Source organism: Oncorhynchus tshawytscha, linkage group LG05 (assembly GCF_018296145.1).
Source record: "Oncorhynchus tshawytscha isolate Ot180627B linkage group LG05, Otsh_v2.0, whole genome shotgun sequence".
Lineage (NCBI taxonomy): Eukaryota > Metazoa > Chordata > Actinopteri > Salmoniformes > Salmonidae > Oncorhynchus > Oncorhynchus tshawytscha.
Genome location: NC_056433.1, coordinates 74,627,946 through 74,647,906, shown reverse-complemented (window position 1 = coordinate 74,647,906; position 19,961 = coordinate 74,627,946). Strand labels below are relative to the sequence as shown.

Below are 19,961 nucleotides of genomic sequence, written 5' to 3'. Positions count from 1 at the left end.
AGTCTGGCATCGCAAGCAATTCCTCCGTGCCAATGATGTGGCAACGCTCCTTGTGGTTAACTGGCATCATGCACATCGATTTCATAACTGTCTGGATTCTCTAGAAATGTTTTTGTTTGCTCAAAGAAGCAGAATGCCATCAATCTTGTCTGGTGGTTGGCTCGTTAGTAAATAGAATACAGACCGTGTAGACCACTACGTCACTGTTGGCCCCCGACACCTCCCAGCTGTGTGTTGCCTTCCTTCCCTGGCCTGACTGGTACGATGGATGACACACTGCTTGGTCTAGGCTCACAGTACAGTGACTTTATAAGGAATGAAGTGAGAGCTTTAACACTTGTCTCCACAGTAGGAATGTTGTGCAAAAGGGACGACTGAACGACATAATAAACTAAACACGATTGATCGGCCGATTTAAAAAAATATATATATATATGTTTTTTGTTGTTGTAATAATGACAATTACAACAATACTGAATGAACTGAATGTTGAATGTGATGGTACAGAGCAGCATAGGCAAGATACAGTAGATGATATCGAGTACAGTATATACATATGAGATGAGTATGTAAACCAAGTGGCATAGTTAAAGTGGCTAGTGATACATGTATTACATAAGGATGCAGTCGATGATATAGAGTACAGTATCTACGTATGCATATGAGATGAATAATGTAGGGTAAGTAACATTATATAAGGTAGCATTGTTTAAAGTGGCTAGTGATATATTTACATTTCCCATCAATTCCCATGATTAAAGTGGCTGGAGTAGAGTCAGTGTCATTGACAGTGTGTTGGCAGTAGCCACTCAATGTTAGTGGTGGCTGTTTAACAGTCTGATGGCCTTGAGATAGAAGCTGTTTTTCAGTCTCTCGGTCCCAGCTTTGATGCACCTGTACTGACCTCGCCTTCTGGATGACAGCGGGGTGAACAGGCAGTGGCTCGGGTGGTTGATGTCCTTGATGATCTTTATGGCCTTCCTGTAGCATCGGGTGGTGTGCAAAGTGCAATATGTGCTATGTAAGAAAGCTAATGTTGAAATTCCATGCTCGGAACATGAGAACATATGAAAGCTGGTGTTCCCTTTTTAACATGAGTCTTCAATATTCCCAGGTAGGAAGTTTTAGATTGTAGTTATTATAGGACTATTTCTCTCTATACCATTTGTATTTCATTAACCTTTGACTATTGGATGTTCTTATAGGCACTTTAGTATTGTCAGTGTAACAGTATAGCTTCCGTCCCCCTCCTCGCTCCTCCCTGGGCTCGAACCAGGAACACAACGACAACAGCCACCCTCGAAGCAGCGTTACCCATGCAGAGCAAGGGGAACAACCACTCCAAGTCTGAGCGAGTGACGTTTGAAAAGCTATTAGCGCGCACCCTGCTAACTAGCTAGCCATTTCGCATCGGTTACACCAGCCTAATCTCGGGAGTTGATAGGCATAAACAGCTGCCTACCACCGCTCAGTCAGACTGCTCTATCAAATCAGACTTAGTTATAACATAATAACACACACAAATACGAGCCTTAGGTCATTAATATGGTCGAATCCGGAAACTATCATCTCGAAAACAAGACTTTTATTCTTTCAGTGAAATACGGAACCGTTCCATATTTTATCTAAGGGGTGGCATCCATTAGTCTAAATATTCCTATTACATTGCACAACCTTCAATGTTATGTCATAATTACGTAAAATTCTGGCAAATTAGGCGGCTCAAACTGTTGCATATACACTGACTCTGCATGCAATGAACGCAAGAGAAGTGACACAATTTCACCTGGTTAATATTGCCTGCTAACCTGGATTTCTTTTAGCTAAATATGCAGGTTTAAAAATATATACTTCTGTGTATTGATTTTAAGAAAGGCATTGATGTTTATGGTTAGGTACACATTGGAGCAACGATACGCACCGCATCGATTATATGCAACACAGGACACGCTAGATAGACTAGCAATATCATCAACCATGTGTAGTTAACTAGTGATTATGATTGATTGTTTTTTATAAGAAGTTTAATGCTAGCTAGCAACTTACCTTGGCTTACTGCATTCGCGTAACAGGCAGTCTCCTCGTGGAGTGCAATGAGAGGCAGGTGGTTAGAGCGTTGGACTAGTTAACTGTAAGTTTGCAAGATTGAATCCCCCAAGCTGACAAGGTGAAAATCTGTCGTTCTGCCCCTGAACGAGGCAGTTAACCCACCGTTCCTAGGCCGTCATTGAAAATAAGAATGTGTTCTTAACGGACTTGCCTATTTAAATAAAGATTAAATAAAGGTGTATAAAGCAATAGGCCAAATCAGTGTCCAAAAATATTTCCGATTTCCGATTGTTATAAAATCTTGAAATCAGCCCTATTTAATCGGTCGACCTCTAGACAGTATACTACTTCTCACCTCTGTCTCTAACTCTCCATCTTTCCCTTTTAAAAAGATTTTTAAACCAATGCTCTCCCCTCCCTGCACTCTTGCCGCGCGCTGGCTAAGGACCTTTGCTTAGTCTGGCCTCATTGGTTCCCAGTGTAGACTGTGTATAGGAGGCTCAGGCAGCATGTTAGTCACCTGTAGCGGAGAGAGTCCCAGTCGCGCTCAGTCATTGTAGTCTTTGTTTTGTGACGCCTCGTTGACCCCTCTTCAGAAAATAAGTGGAACTGTGTGCACTTCTAAACCCTATCCACAGCCCTGTGTTACTGTATGTGTGTGTCTATATAAAAGCTGATTTTGATACCTTCTCGAACCCTGACCCATTTTCATTTATGTCTTTCAGGTTGAAGATGTATGTCCACAGCCCATTTGATCACATCAGGGTCTTCATGAAGGCTGAGGGCAGGAAGGCCAACTCTGTGAGGTATGAATGACTCTAATGCTAAGAGATTCTCCATTGAAAGTGCTTTTTTTTTGGGGTCCAGAATTGAGCTTAATATGGGTCTGGGAAACTGATGTTAAATGTGCCCAAATTGGACCTCAGTTCTCCTATTAACAGCACGGTCCATTCCATTGATATTAATTAATTGTCTCATCAGATTGTTCCAGCAACCAAAGTTCTAATTTCAACACAAAGATTTGTAATCTCATCAAAAGTCTTGTCAGAATCCTGTCAGCACTCAGGCATTCTGTCCATGTGACCGTTCTGGTTCCGCCTTTTTCGCGGGCCTCGCCACTCTCGTGACGGATTTATCCCGCATGTATGAAATCGACTTAATGGGTTTATGAACATGACATCACTCGCCTTGTAAATTCCTGCTGAGCTACGCAGTGCCAAAGCAGAGATTTTCATTTCCCCCGACCTAATTCTTTGTGCTGTAATTCCAGTTGATTCCACATTTTGGGAATGCCGTTTATCAGCTGGACACAGACATGCTTTGTGTGGGATGGTGCTGGTTTTGATGGCACACATTTGCCTCGTCCAGTCCTTGGCTGTCACCCATTTCCACTTAGTCATAGAGAAAGTTGATCTTCTACACTCATAACCTGCTGTGCCCTCTGACCCCACAACTTCAGTCTACAAGTCCACCAGCCCCCTTACTTACCCTTCTAATGTGAAGGTACTTGTTCTTCGCAAATAGCATCAACATGACAGTGAGTCTCCGTCGGCCCATATCACTACTGAGATGGTCCTTTAGGTTACTTACCACAAGCTTCATCTACGCGTGTGCACATGGGTGGAGTGGGATTTTTTTGGGGAGTAGTGGACACCTTTTGGTAACCTGATATCCTTGCCGGTCCCACTCACATTCACAAGGGGGCCGATGCCAACGTTATCTCTATTTGGGTATTTTGTGAAAGCAAGGAAAAGTCACCTTCCCTTGCTAGTAGCAGCCTGGCTAATCGTCCTTAGCTTGTGTTTTTTAACGAGGCTATCTAGTAGCCGTTTTAGCTTCCCACATCTCCATGTGAAAAAATCTGATCATAGCTTAAAAAAAGTCTGCCCTGGCAAATATTCTTATACCTGCTGGTGTAACCTAAAACATTTATCCCAGTTTGATATGTTGTTTGTGTATTCTTTCTGATAGCAGCTAAAAATAGATCATGTTTTGGTCATGGAGAAAAAGCACATGGCTGGCTAGCTAGCTAGCTGGCTACAATAGCCTGTTTGTTTTGTTTACTGTTTGAACAGTCGCTGAGATTATATTGGGTTATCAATGCTTTGATGAATAGCCTGTAGACCGGATCAAGGAACCAAGCAACAACACTGCCCCCATGGCTGCAGAAGGAATGATACAGCGTGTCTCAATTGTCAGGTAGTAAAAAAGTATGTTGAATGCCAGAGCGTATTACAAGGATCCGCCCCTTTTTGTGACGGAATTGACATTGCAGCACCGAGTCTTGCGTCTGCCCAGAGCGAATAGTAAGCTTTAATCCTTTAGTTAGTGATGGGTATCCCAGGAGGCTCCTCTTGTCAGTTATCTCGGAGTCTTTTCTGTTCTTTGGGATACAAAGTAAGTATCACACAGACCAGGGGCATCAATCAGATCCCCGTCAGGTAATGTACGCGTAGTGAAAACGGCATGTTAAACCTCAGGATTTTCTACGAATTTTCACCCTTGAATTGTTTCCCTGTAGTGTGTGGATTCCTCCAGCCTTGAGGCCTTATTGCCCACTAGTCCAGTAAGGACACACTCTATTAACCGTGTGGCTGTGGGTTGTCCTTTAACCTCAACCCTTAAATATGTGTGTGTACTAAATGGCATCCTATTCCCTATATAGTGCACTGCTTTTGGCCAGAGCCCTATGGGCCTTGGTTTAAAAATAGTGCACCATTTAACTAATAGAGTATCATTTGGGATGCAGCCAGGGTGTAGGTGGGGGGGAGGGACAGCTAGCTGGCTGGCAGCAGAAAAGGAAAAGCAGCAACCTGCCCCCTGCTATGACTAATGGAGATATTCATCCATCAACACCACGTCCTCTCACCAACCTACTGCCTGTTAACGACACATACACAGGAAGATGTGGGGGGGGACTAGGGTAGGAGAGGTGTTGCAAACTTCAGAAATGTGTTCCTGTCAGCATTATGGTAGACGTCAGTGAAGCGCTGAGTGTGTTAATGAGTTATGTTGCATTACCCTGGCGGCTAGCCCACCCCGCGACACAGTGCTAGCTAGTAAAGTAGGGAGGAGAACAATACCAGAGGTGTGACTCTTACTTTCCCCATTAGCTCACCCCCCCCACACACACACACACACACACACACACACACACACACTATTAATGGTCGTTGGTATAGGGCTCTATAGTGGCCTACCATTTTACTTTTATTTTGTGTTTATGATCAACATTATGGTGTTTTAGTAGGACAGACATGTTCTCCCGTGGCCAAGGTGGAATTGGCTCATAATATCAGCAAGGTACAGTTACATAACAGGGCAGAGGCTGGAGCAGGGTATAATGTGGAGGGAACAAGCCATAACTGTAATATGAAGAGGGGCCCTGGGCTCCTGACAGGGATCACATCCTATTGAAGGGCTCCCAAAAGGCGGACAGTGCATCCCAAGCATGTCTGGGCCTCCCAGTGCATCCATCCTATGCAACCCTGTGATTACATGTTATGATGTAATTCTGTTCGCTGGGACTGGATACACAATATGGCTAGTTTTACCTATTGTACAAATTGCTGTCGGATTCAGACCACCTAGAGGTGAAAGAAACGCACACCTATTTAGGCGAGGTGCTGGCTAGCGGAGTGGAACATTTAAAAAGAAATGAAGGAGAGCCTCACGCTCTAGGAGCTCAGATGCAAAAATATTTATGTCCAACGTTTCGACAGACAAGCTGTCTTCATCAGTGTTTAATGACAAACACATAATGACATATTTATATAGTGTCAAAAGACACACAGGTGTCTGTAATCATGGCCGGGTGTAGCCTGATATGATTGGTTAATTGTCATATATTAAAATAGCATACAAAAAACAAATGGATAGCGTACGATTATAGATACAATTTGGCTACATAAGCCTACAAACATTTGCAATAGCATAATCACAAGAATGGCTTCAGATCAAAGTCTATGTTGAGACCGAAGGGAGCAAGGGTCTTTAAACGAAAAATTCAAAAGGTTTTTGGATTCAAGCTGAAGGATGGGGCTGAAGAAATGTAAGCACGCTTCATATTTGGATCTATGCATGCAATGGTCGATGAGCTCAACATGTACTGTAAATGTTGTAAAATGCACCTTTTAAGTTGGGGTTCATAGAGCGCTGGCTACCTTCAGGTTTAGGTTTAAGCTGTGGGATTTGGACAGAACAGTACAGTCCATAGTTGGCCCCGGGTCAATCTGCTCCTGTGTTGAATTTCTTACAAAATGTCTGCCGGAATATCAAGTATGAATCAAATAAATGGCTGCTCCTGTACTAAATATAGCTGTGTAACTAGTAAACATCCTCTTACTTGAAGAGAAGCAGCCCGAGCGTCAAGAGCCCTAACACTGGCCTCCTGAGCAGAGCAGTGGTCTAAGACTCTGCATCGCTGTGCCACTGGAGATCCTGGTTCGAGTCCAGGCTATCGCAGCCACCCGCGACTGGGAGACCCATGGGGCGGTACACAATTGGCCCAGCGTCGTCCGGGTTAGGGGAAGGTTTGGCCGGAAGGGATGTCCTTTGTCCCATTGCGCACTAGCGACTCCTGTGGCGGCCCGGCGCAGTGCACGCTGACAGTCGCCAGGTACAGTGTTTCCTCCGACACATTGTGGCTGGCTTACAGTTTTTTGGGGGCATTGTGTCAAGAAGCAGTAGGGTCGTGTTTCGGAGGACGCATGGCTCTCAACCTTCGCCTGTCCCAAGTCCGTACGGGACTTCTAGGGATGAGGAAAACAGGGGTAAAAAAAAGCCCTAACCTCTCGGGCTGGATGTTTATTTATTTAATACCTTTTTGAAATGTTGATTTTTATTTCTGATTCATTCCACTTGTTTGGATCCAGAGGATGTCCTTCCCTTTGTCAGCTTGCTGCAGAGTAGAGCAGAGACCCAATGAGCAGCTGGGCTGTCCAGCCTGACAAGGAGAAATGCTGCCTAGTTTAAAATATCAAACACACACTGCAAAAGACAGTGAGGGGGGAAAAGTTAGTGGTGGTGGTTTATCATCTGTTTTCACCCCTAGAGATGGTCTGAGCCCCTTAAAATCACAGGCAGCTGTAACGTTCCTTTAGTTATCCCATCGACTACGCTCTCTCCTCACATCTGTGGTGTGATGTTCCCTCTCCTTAAGGCATCCGCATGCTTCCTAGCCACAATAGTTCTTTATAGCTTGTGCATACAGTGCCTTCAGAAAGTATTCGGACCCCTGACTTTATTCACATTTTGTTAGGTTACAGCCATATTCTAAAATTGATTAAATCGTTTCCCCCCCTTCATCAATCTACACACAATACCCCATATTGAAGAAGAAAAAACAGGTTTTTAGACATTTTTGCAAATGTATGAAAAAACAACTAAAATATCACATTTACATAAGTATTCAGACCCTTTACTCAGTACTTTGTCGAAGCACCTTTGGCAGCTATTACAGCCTTTGAGGCACCTTTGGCAGCGATTACAGTGGCCCGGCCACTCGACATTCAGAGATGCCACTGTGTGCTTAGGGGCATTGTCCTTTTGAAAGGTGAACCTTCGCCCCAGTTTGAGGTCCTGAGCGCTCCGGGGCCGGTTTTCATCAGATCTCTCTGTACTTTACTCCATTCATCTTTGCCTCGATCCTGACTAGTCTCACAGTCCCTGCCACTGAAAAACACCCCACAGCATGATGCTGCCACTACCATGCTTCACCATAGGGATGGTGCCAGGTTTCATCCAGATGTGACACTTGGCATTCCTGCCAGAGTTCAGTCTTGGTTTCATCCTACCAGAGAATCTTGTTTCTCATGGTCTGAGAGTCTGTAGGTGCCTTTTGGCAAACTCCAAGCGGGCTGTCATGTACCTTTTACTGAGAAGTGGCTTCTGCCTGGCCACTCTACAATAAAGGCTCGATTGGTGGAGTGCTGCTGAGATTGTTGCCCTTCTGAGAAGTTCTCCCATCTCCACAGAGGAATTCTAGAGCTCTGTCAGTGACCATCGGGTTCTTGGTCACCTCCCTGACCATGGCCCTTCCACGATTGTTCAGTTCGGCCAGTTCTAGGAAGAGGTTCCAAACTTCTATTTAAGAATGATGGAGGCCACTGTGTTCTCGGGGACCTTCAATGCTGCAGACATTTCTTTGGTACCCTTCCCCTGATCTGAGCCTTGACCAAATCCTGTCTCGGAGCTCTGTGGACAATTCCTTCGACCTCATGGCTTGGTTTTTGCTCTGACATGCACTGTCAATTGTGGGACCTTGTATAGACAGGTGTTTACTTTTCCTATTCATGTCCAATCAATTGAATTTACCAAGGATGATTTATGGAAACAGAATGCACCTGAGCTCAATTTTGAGTCTCATAACAAAGGGTCTGGATACTTATGTAAATATATTATTTTTAATTAGCAAACAATTCTCAACCTGTTTTCTCTTTGTCGTTATGGAGTATTCTGTGTAGATTGCTGAGGATTTATTTAATGTTTTAGAATTAGACTAACGTGGAAAAAGTCAAGGGTTCTGAATACTTTCCCGAAGGCACTGTATATTATGATGACAACAATCCCACCATTGTTCCTGTTCCCAAGAAAGCTAAGGTAACTGAGCTAAACGACTACCGCCCCGTAGCACTCACATCCGTCATCATGAAGTGCTTTGAGAGACTAGTCAAGGACCATATCACCTCCACCCTACCTGACACCCTTGACCCACTCCAATTTGCTTACCGCCCAAATAGGTCCACAGACGATGCAATCTCAACCACACTGCACACTGCCCTAACCCATCTGGACAAGAGGAATACCTATGTGAGAATGCTGTTCATCGACTACAGCTCGGCATTTAACACCATAGTACCCTCCAAGCTCGTCATCAAGCTCGAGACCCTGGGTCTCGACCCCGCCCTGTGCAACTGGGTACTGGACTTCCTGACGGGCCGCCCCCAGGTGGTGAGGGTAGGCAACAACATCTCCTCCCCGCTGATCCTCAACACTGGGGCCCCACAAGGGTGCGTTCTGAGCCCTCTCCTGTACTCCCTGTTCACCCACGACTGCGTGGCCACGCACGCCTCCAACTCAATCATCAAGTTTGCGGACGACACAACAGTGGTAGGCTTGATTACCAACAACGACGAGATGGCCTACAGGGAGGAGGTGAGGGCCCTCGGAGTGTGGTGTCAGGAAAATAACCTCACACTCAACGTCAACAAAACTAAGGAGATGATTGTGGACTTCAGGAAACAGCAGAGGGAACACCCCCCATCCACATCGATGGAACAGTAGTGGAGAGGGTAGCAAGTTTTAAGTTCCTCGGCATACACATCACAGACAAACTGAATTGGTCCACCCACACAGACAGCATCGTGAGGAAGGCGCAGCAGCGCCTCTTCAACCTCAGGAGGCTGAAGAAATTTTGTCACCAAAAGCACTCACAAACTTCTACAGATGCACAATCGAGAGCATCCTGGCGGGCTGTATCACCGCCTGGTATGGCAACTGCACCGCCTCAACCGTAAGGCTCTCCAGAGGGTAGTGAGGTCTGCACAACGCATCACCGGGGCAAACTACCTGCCCTCCAGGACACCTACACCACCCGATGCTACAAGAAGGCCATAAAGATCATCAAGGACATCAACCACCCGAGCCACTGCCTGTTCACCCCGCTGCCATCCAGAAGGCGAGGTCAGTACAGGTGCATCAAAGCTGGGACCGAGAGACTGAAAAACAGCTTCTATCTCAAGGCCATCAGACTGTTAAACAGCCACCACTAACATTGAGTGGCTACTGCCAACACACTGTCAATGACACTGACTCTACTCCAGCCACTTTAATCATGGGAATTGATGGGAAATGATGTAAATATATCACTAGCCACTTTAAACAATGCTACCTTATATAATGTTACTTACCCTACATTGTTCATCTCATATGCATACGTTGATACTGTACTCTATATCATCGACTGCATCCTTATGTAATACATGTATCACTAGCCACTTTAACTATGCCACTTGGTTTACATACTTATCTCATATGTATATACTGTACTTCATCTACTGTATCTTGCCTATGCTGCTCTGTACCATCACTCATTCATATATCCTTATGTACATATTCTTTATCCCCTTACACTGTGTATGACAGTAGTTTTTTTGGAATTGTTAGTTAGATTACTTGCTCGTTATTACTGCATTGTCGGAACTAGAAGCACAAGCATTTCGCTACACTCGCATTAACATCTGCTAACCATGTGTATGTGACAAATAAAATTTGATTTGATTTGACATTTTGATGTCTTGGTGAGGTTTTTTTCAGCTGTTCGCTTAAATTTTTTTCTTCTGGAGGCAAGCAGAAGATCTGAACCGAAGTCTACGCCCTTTGTCTTTGATTGGTCAACAATAGGGATTCTTCAATAGTCTTTCATTCAATGAGGGACAACTCACTTTCATGCAGTTTTTTTTTTCATTGAAGAATACATCAAACGTCTTAGTAAGATGCAAAATTGTGCGACTAAGATATCTTCGGCAAAAAAACTTGTTTTTTAAGCACATGTCTTTTTAGGGAGGTTAGCCGAGTTCGGATAGGCTCCAGCCGAGCTGAAGCATGCTGACACCTTCCTAAAACCGTGTCTCTCTCCCTCAGCTCTCTTAAAGATCCCCTTGTGTTTCTCTTTTCTTAGCACATGCTTGTAGTCAGTCTCTTGGTATTGCTATGGCAAATGTTTTTGTATTGTTATTAATACAGCTGGGTAATGATTATAAGAATCTTACCTAAAGGATGCAACCACAGACCCAACCACAGTCTGGTAAAGCAGCCACCTGCACATAGCTGTGGTTTGCTGCCTCTTTTCTTATAACCTGAACTGAAGTGCTCTGATTCTGTATCCATATTCCTCTAGCTCACATAAGGTGGCTGTGATTTGGACCCCTTTGTGTTTTGGATCCTCTTAGCTTAGATAAGAGAAGCTGTTGTGAATGTTAGAGCCCGACCGATTTATCAGTTCACCGACATTGGCCGATTATTTTACAGCTACATTGGTATCATGAATGTCTACTTCGTTTCTCTGGTTTAAAGCCCCCCCCCCCCACACACACCCTCTAACTTACAACAAAGGAATTCCCTCTGAAGTAACACCTGATCAGAGCACTGGACTCACTCTGCTCAGGACTCGTTCTATTTTGTATTTGGGTAGAAAGTTCTAGAATTTAACATCATTCAAGAAGATTTTGAGCACAGTTCATCTTCTCTCGGACCAAAGTCCCTCGGGCTAGTAACACCCACTCGAGCGTCAGTTATTTCTCTGTGGTCCTGACCATATGTCACTTCTCTCATCCTTCCTGGCCAAATGCTGCAGCTACCTACTCATCCTTCAGTAATAATAGTTAGGTAGCTGTTGGGAAATAATGGGAACCTCTTCTGGTGGTGATGGCTCTTAGAGACACATGCATGTACATGAGAACACACAACCGCCACATTTCCCAGAGGAAGTCTGTCCGGATTCTGAGGTTTATTTGCCTCTTACAAGAGATGTTTTGTAGATTTGCCAACTGATAGGAGTATGAGTTGCAGCTCTCTCATCTCTCGATCACTTTCCCTCCCTCCCTCCGAGTCTGTCTCTTCCTGATCCAGCCGCAGCAGGAAATGCCAACAGATATTGTTGTTGACTTTAGATCCTCTCCCACCTCAGAGATTTTAGTAGGCTTTCTTGGAACCAACCTGAGGCACCATAGTTAAAACCTGTAACTGTCATGTTGCATCCCAGCTCTTGGATTGGTTTGGTGTGTGGGGATGTGTGTGTGCAAAGCAAGGTTGCTGGGTTGTTGCCATCCTACGGCCTCCTCCACATCTCCTGATGTACTGGCCTGTCTCCTGGTAGCGCCTCCATGCTCTGTACACTACGCTGACAGACACAGCAAACCTTCTTGCCACAGCTCGCATTGATGTTCCATCCTGGATGAGCTGCACTACCTGAGCCACTTGTGTGGGTTGTAGACTCCGTCTCATGCTACCACTAGAGTGAAAGCACCGCCAGCATTCAAAAGTGACCAAAACATCAGCCAGGAAGCATAGGAACTGAGAAGTGGTCTGGGGTCACCACCTGCAGAACCACTCCTTTATTGGGGGTGTCTTGCTAATTGCCTATAATTTCCACCTGTTGTCTATTCCATTTACACAACAGCATGTGACATTTATTGTCAATCAGTGTTGCTTCCTAAGTGGACAGTTTGATTTCACAGAAGTGTGATTGACTTGGAGTTACATTGTGTTGTTTAAGTGTTCCCTTTATTTTTTTGAGCAGTGTATAATAATTGAGCACACAGCCATGAAATCTCCATAAACAAACTTTGACAGTAGAATGGCCTGACTTTCAACATGGCACTGCCATAGGATGCTACCTTTCCAACAAGGCCATAAGTCAAATTTCTGCACTGCAAGAGCTGCCCGGGTCAACTGTAAGTGCTGTTATTGTGAAGTGGAAACATCTAGGAGCAACAATGGCTCAGCTGTGAAGTGGTAGGCCACACAAGCTCATAGAATGGGACCGCTGAAGCGTGCAGCGCGTAAAAAGTTTGTCCTCTGTTGCCTCTGGAAGCAACGTCAGCACAAGAACTGTTGAACGGGAGCTTCATGAAATGGGTTTCCATGGCCGAGCGCTATGCCAAGCGTCTGCTGGAGTAGTGTAAAGCTCTCCACTCATTGGACCCTGGAGCAGTGAAAGCCCTTTCTCAGGCGTGATAAATCATGCTTCACCATCTGTCTGACGTACAAATCTGGGTTTAGCGGATGCCCGGAGAACGCTACCTGCCCCAATGTATAGTGCCAACTATAAAGTTCGGTGGAGAAGCATTAATGGTCTGGGGCTGTTTTTCATGGTTCAGGCTAGGCCCCTTAGTTCCAGTGAAGGGAAATCTTAATGTTACAGCATACAAGGACATTCTAGACGATTCTGTGCTTCCAACTTTGTGGCAACAGTTTGGGGAAACCCTTTCATGTTTCAGCATGACAATGCCCAGTGCACAAATCGAAGTCCATATAGAAATGGTTTTTCAAGATCGATGTGGAAGAATTTGACTGGCCTGTACAGAGCCCTGACCCCAACCCCATTTTAACACCTTTGGGATGAATTGGAACGCGGACTACAAACCAGGCCTAATTGCCCAACATCAGTGCCGATCTCACTAATGCCCTTGTGGTTGAATAGAAGCAAGTCCCAGCAGCAATGTTGCAACGTCTAGTGGAATGCCTTCCTAGAAGGGTGGAGGCTGTTAAAGCAGAAAATAAATGTAACCTTTATTTAACTAGGCAAGTCAGTTAAGAACAAATTCTTATTTACAATGACTGCCTACACTGGCCAAACCCGGATGATGCTGGGCCAATTGTGCGCCGCCCTATTGGACTCCCAATCACGGCCTGTTGTGATACAGCAAGGGGGGGGACCAACTTCATATTAATGCCCATGATTTTGGAATGAGTGTTCACCTACTTTTGGTCATGTAGTGTATATTAGAGTTAGGCCTATATATGTCTAGGTTATTGGTGATTACCGGGTAAGCTGGATGGGGTGAAATGGTTGAGCGTAGAGACAAACCATGTCACTCCATAGGACTGCTAACCGTTTAGCATGATCTATTACCGTCAAATCACATTTTATTGGTCACACACACATTGTTAGCAGATGTTACTGTGAGTATAGAAAATGCTTGTGCTTCTAGTTCCAACAGTGCATTAATATTTAACAAGTAATCGGACAATTCCCCAACAACCTAATACACACACACCTAAGGTAAATGGGTGGAATAGGAATATTCATATAAATATATGGATGAGCGATGACCGAGCACCATAGGCAAGATGCAATTGATGGTGTAGAATACATTATATACATATGAGATGAGTAATGCAAGATATGTTAACATTAGATTTTGAGCCTCTGCAGTGATGGCTGTTTAATAGTCTGATGGCCTTGAGATAGAAGCTGTTTTTCAGTCTCTCGGTCCCAGCTTTGATGCAACTGTACTGACCTCACCTTCTGGATGGTAGCGGTGTGAACAGGCAGTGGCTCGGGTGGTTGTTGTCCTTGATTATGTTTTTGGCCTTCCTGTGACATCAGGTGCTGTAGGTGTCATGGAGGGCAGGTAGTTTGCCCCCAGGGATGCGTTGTGCAGAACACACCACCCCCTGGAGAGCCTTGTGGTTGAGGACGGTGCAGTCCGACAGGATGCTCTCAATTGTGCATCTGTAAAAGTTTGAGGCTTTTAAGTGCAAGCTGAATTTCTTCAGCCTCCTGAGGTTGAAGACAGCGCCTTCTTCACCACAATGTCTTTGTGGGTGGACCATTTCAGTTTGTCCGTGATGTGTACACCAAGGAACCTAACTTTCCACTGCAGTCCCATAATGTGGATAGAGGGGTGCTCCATCTGCTGTTTCTTGAAGTCCACCATCATCTCCTTTGTTTTGTTGACGTTGAGTGAGAGATTGTTTTCCTGACACCACACTCCCAGGCCCCTCACCACCTCCCTGTCTCGACGTTGTTGGTAATCAAGCTCACAACTGTTATGTCATCTGCAAACTTGATGATTGAGTTGGAGGCATGCATGGCCACGCAGTCATGGGTGAACAGGGAGTACAGGAGGGGGCTGAGCACGAACCCTTGTGTGGCCCCAGTGTTGAGGATCAGAGAAGTGGAGATTTAGTTTCTTACCACCTGGTGGGCGTCCTATCAAAAAGTCCAGGACCCAATTGCACAGGGTGGGGTTGAGCCCCAGGGAATCAACCTTAATGATAACATTGGAGGGTACTAAGGTGTTGATTGCTGAGTTGTAGTCAATGAACAGCATTCTTACATAGGTATTCCTCTTGTCCAGATGGGATAGGGCAGTGTGATGGCGATTGCATCGTATGTGGCCCTATTAGGCCGGTATGCAAATTGAAGTGGGTCTAGGGTGGCAGGTAAGTTGGTGATATGATCCTTGAGTAGTCTCTCATAGCACTTCATGATAACAGACGTGAGTGCTACGGGGCAGTAGTCATTTAGTTGTTATCTTTGCCTTTCTGTACCCAAAAATAATGGTGACCATCTTGAAGCATGTGGGGACAGCAGCCAGCTGGTCTGCGCATGCTCTGACGACGCGGCTAGGGATGCTGTCTGGGCCGCCAGACTTGCGAGGGTTAAATGACGGCCATGGAGGAGAGGGTGGGCCCTCAGTCCTTGGTATTAGGCCCCGTCGGTGGCACTGTATTATCCTCAAAGCGGGCAAAGGTGTTGATTTCAGACAAACTAAAGACGTCGGTGTCCGTGCCATGGCTGGTTTTCTTTTTGTAGTCCGTAATTGCCTGTAGACGCTGCCACATACGTCTCGTGTCTGAGCCATTGAATTGTGACCCCACTTTGTTCCTATACCGGCATTTCGCTTGTTTGATTGCCTTGCAGAGGGAATAACTACACTGTTTATATTTGGCCATATTCCCAGTCATCTTTCCATGGTTAAATGCAGTGGTTCGTGCTTTCAGTTTTGTGCTAATGCAGCCATCTATCCACTGTTTCTAGTTAGGGTAGGTTTTAATAGTCGCAGTGGGTACAGAATCTCCAATGTACTTTCTTATAAACTCACTCACTGAGTCAGCGTATAAATTGATGTTATTCTCTAAGGCTGCCCAGAACATATCCCAGTCCGCGTGATCAAAACAATCTTGACGCGTGGAATCGGATTGTTCAATCCTCCATTGGATAGTACTATTGGATGGTAGGATCAAAATGGAGTCGTGGTCAGATTTGCCGAAGGGAGGGCCTTGTATGCATTACGGAAGTTAGAGTAGCTGTGATCATGTATTGCCCGCGCGAGTGCTACAATCATTATGCTGATAGAATTTAGGTAGCCTGTTCTCAAATTTGCTTTGTTAAAATCCCCAGTTACAATAAATGCAGCCACGTGATATATAGTTTCCAGTTTGCGTAGAGTCCAGTGAAGTTCCTTGAGTGCCGTCGTGGTATCGGCTTGAGGGATATACACGGCTGTGATAATAACCGACGAGAATTATCTTGGGAGGTAATATGGTCGGCATTTGATTGTAGGTCAGGTGAACAAAGACTTGAATTCCTGTATGTTACAATTACACCTTGAGTCGTTAATCAGGAAGCGTACACCCCTGCCCTTCCTCTTTCCAGAGAGATGTTTATTTCTGTTGGCGCGACGCATAAAGAATCCCGGTGGCTGTACTGACTCCGACAACATATCCCGAGAGCCATGTTTCCGTGAAACAGAGAATGTTACAATCCCGGATGTCTCTCTGCAAGGCAACCGTTGCCCTTATTTCATCTAACTTGTTATCTAGAGACTGGACATTGGCGAGTAATATCCTCAGAAGCGATAGGTGGTGTGCACGCCTTCGAAGTCTGACCAGGAGGCCACTCCGTCTACCTCTTCTGCGGCTACGTTGTTTTGGGTCGACCCCTGGAATCAGATTCAATGCCCTGAGTGGTCGTATTTCTAGTCGTAATGTTGGTAAGTTGACATCGTACTGATATCCAATAGTTCTTCCCGGCTGTATGTAATAACGCTTAAGATTTTCTTGGCAAACAATGTAAGAAATAATACATAAAGAAACTAAATACTGCATAGGTCCTAAGTCCTAAGGAATAGAAGCGAGGCGACCATCTCTGTCGGTGCCATCTTGCGCATCTTGTCGGTGCCATCTTGCGCATCTTGTCGGCACCATCTTCCCTAACACGACAGGATTACTCAGGCACTACTGATGTAATCGCGAAAAGTGTGAAACACGAGGAGCTTCAAGGGCCGCAGTACTTTTGGTGATGTTATTGACTCGGGTTAAGTCAGTAGTTTCCATTCTCCATGAGGAGGGATGGAAATCAGCAGTGTGGAGTTTTACTGTGCCAAACCATGACTCCTATCTCCATCAATCCTCCTCCTCCTCGAAAGACAGACCAAGTCTCAGCAATGAAGTCATAGAAGGATTCTACAGCTAGAGCAGATGGGTTGTTTTTTTATTTTGGCTAACCCTAGCCCTTTTCCTAATCTTAACCTAATTATCCTAACCTGCTATGAAAAGTCCATTTTGACATAAGCTGTATCCAAACTATTCAAAACCTGTGTGGAGAGAGAATGTCAACAATGAGCAGCGGCCATTTTTTGTTCACCTGGGGGGGGGACCTGCTGGTTGCTATAGCTTCTGGTGGTTGCAGTGTAGTAACACATTTTGTTTTTTTGTTTAGGTATCAAGAGCTGGATGTGGCAAAGACCCTGAAGGAAAACTTGAAGTTCAAACTTGTGATTGAGTACCCATTGCTACACATTGTTCTCAAGGACCACTGCCACAACTACCCACTGAAAGGACCAGGTAATAACAAGCACACCAACCACACCTACAGTAAGCTGCAAGTAGGCAATCCATCATCCCTTCTAGAAAGTTTTAATGTAACATTTCGCTAAGAACAACCTCACCAAGGCTGGTGTTAGAGGGAGCAGAACTCTGACATGATGAATTGGTCTATCCTTACATTAACATGACATCTCCAGTTTCATTAGTCAGCAGTTTGTTTGATATAGTCCAAATATATTTTGCATGTCAGCAATCAAGTGTTCAGGATGTGTAACTTTCAAAATACACAAATACAGCCGGTATCATGCATTCGTTAATGGGTTCTCCTAGTGACTCCATTATGACAACATGCTGCCCCAGAAGAAACGTGTGTTCTGTGTAATGTCACACATACTAACACCTGTCAGAAAGTGGCTCAAATATGATTCACGTAGGAACTGTTAAAGTTATGCATGTGAGTTAGGCTTAAGTCCGTAAGGGAGAGTGGCCAGAACGTTGGTCGTCCTACTTAATCTCATAATCAAGACAAGTCTTACAGGAGGCTACGTCATACAGACGCCAAGTTGAAGTAGTACATGCCTGGAGATGCCAATGTCAGGGACAGCAACAAAAACAAACAGTAGGTAGGCCCAATCAAATCACCACACTTGTCCTCGGTAACCCTATCAGACTCTTATCAGGGACCCAGAACAGATGGAGCCTTGAGGTCATTTTAGCTCGAGTGTGTTGCTAAGCTGTTACACTAACTCTAATACTTGCTCTGCTACTGAGAGTCTCCACAACATGGAGAGAAAAGCCTGTAGGAAGTGAAGGGTAATCGGACCCTGTGGTATGCTGTCTGTTTCCGATAAGGCAGTGTTGCCAAGCTGTTACTCTGTAGTGTCAATTATCGTAACATTACTACTGAGTCACCACAACAGAGAGAAGCCTGCATGAGGTGATAACACATCGGACCCTGTGGCGGAACTGCTGTGTATTTACAGAGAAGATCTGTTGTGGTCCTAACTGGCTCTGGCAGCTTGTTCTGTGGCAAGGATGGGCAACTGGCAGCCCCCCCTTTTGAAGGCCCTCTGGTAAACCCCCCCCCAACAGTTTTTATCAGTCACTGATAATCACTCAATTAGCCCATGTCGGCCAGCTATCTAAACCTGTAATCAACCATCGATTTTGTTAGTCTCCCTCATATCATATTAAAAACTGCGAATGTTTCTTACCACCCTATGGCAAAATGTGTAGAATGGCAGGAAATTAGCTGTAAAACCGCTAATTTTCCATTCTGCCCCTTGGCAAAATTTGTAGAATTGCGCAAAATGAACTTTTTAAAATGGTTTAATCTTCTCTCCTCCTCATGGCATAATGTGTAGAATTGCCGAAAACTAGCTTTAAAACAGCAACTGTGGCCCCTCATGATGTGTTAAGATTTTTTGCATCCCCCACCCCCATCAAAGTTGCCCATCCCTGGTCAGTGAGTCACGGTTCCTTTGGGTTGAGTCATGCCCTATGATAAGCCCCACTTCAAACAATGATCTATTCCTACTAGCACTGACTGTTTAACTACTTCATGGGGGGAAATGTACTTACTGTGATGTGGTTCTCACCCAGCTATCTTAAGATGAATACACACATTTTAAGACACTCCATATATAGAGTTGAAGTCTTAAGTTTACTTACACTTAGGTTGGAGTTATTAAAACTCGTTATTCAACCACTCCACAAATGTCTTGCTAACAAACTATAGCTTTGGGAAGTCTGTTAGGACATCTACTTTGCATGACACAAGTAATTTTTCCAACAATTGTTTACAGACCGATTATTTCACTTATAATTCACTGTATCACAATTTGTGGGTCAGAAGTTTACATACATTAAGTTGACTGCCTTTTAAACAGCTTGGAAAATTCTAGAACATGTCATAGCTTTAGAAGCTTCTGATAGGCTAATTGACACCATTTGAGTCAATTGGGGGTGTACCTGTGGATGTATTTCAAGGCCTACCTTCAAACTCAGTGCCTCTTTGCTTGACATCATGGGAAAATCAAAATAAATCAGCCAAGACCTCAGAAAATAATTTGTAGACCTTCACAAGTCTGGTTCATCCTTGGGAGCATTTTCCAAACCCCTGAAGGTACCACGTTCATCTGTACAAACAATAGTACCCAAGTATAAACACCATGGGACCACGCAGGGGTCATGCCGCTCAGGAAGGAGACGCGTTCTGTCTCCTAGAAATGAATGTACTTTGGTGCAAAAAGTGCAAATCAATCCCAGAACAACAGCAAAGGACCGTGTGAAGATTCTGGCGGGAACTGGTACAAAAGTATCTATATCCACAGTAAAACAAGTCCTATATCGACATAACCTGAAAGGCCGCTCAGCAAGGAAGAAGCCACTGCGCAAAACCGCCATAAAAACGGCAGACTACGGTTTGCAACTGCACATGGGGACACAGATTGTACTTTTTGGAGAAATGTCCTCTGGTCTGACGAAGTTGAAGTTGTGGCAAAATGGCTTAAGGACAACAGAGTCGAGGTATTGGAGTGGCCATCACAAGGCCCTGACCTCAATCGTATAGA

General features: G+C 44.8%; 1 protein-coding gene across 1 annotated transcript in view; it reads left to right on the top strand.

Moving 5' to 3' along the window:
- Positions 1–19,961, top strand: part of znhit6 (zinc finger HIT-type containing 6) — a 46,785-nt gene that overhangs the window by 25,163 nt on the left and 1,661 nt on the right. The window contains exons 8-9 of the mRNA XM_024401860.2: positions 2,775–2,855; positions 17,282–17,406. Of these exons, the coding sequence (XP_024257628.1) occupies positions 2,775–2,855; positions 17,282–17,406 (206 nt within the window). The remainder of the gene's footprint in view (positions 1–2,774; positions 2,856–17,281; positions 17,407–19,961) is intronic.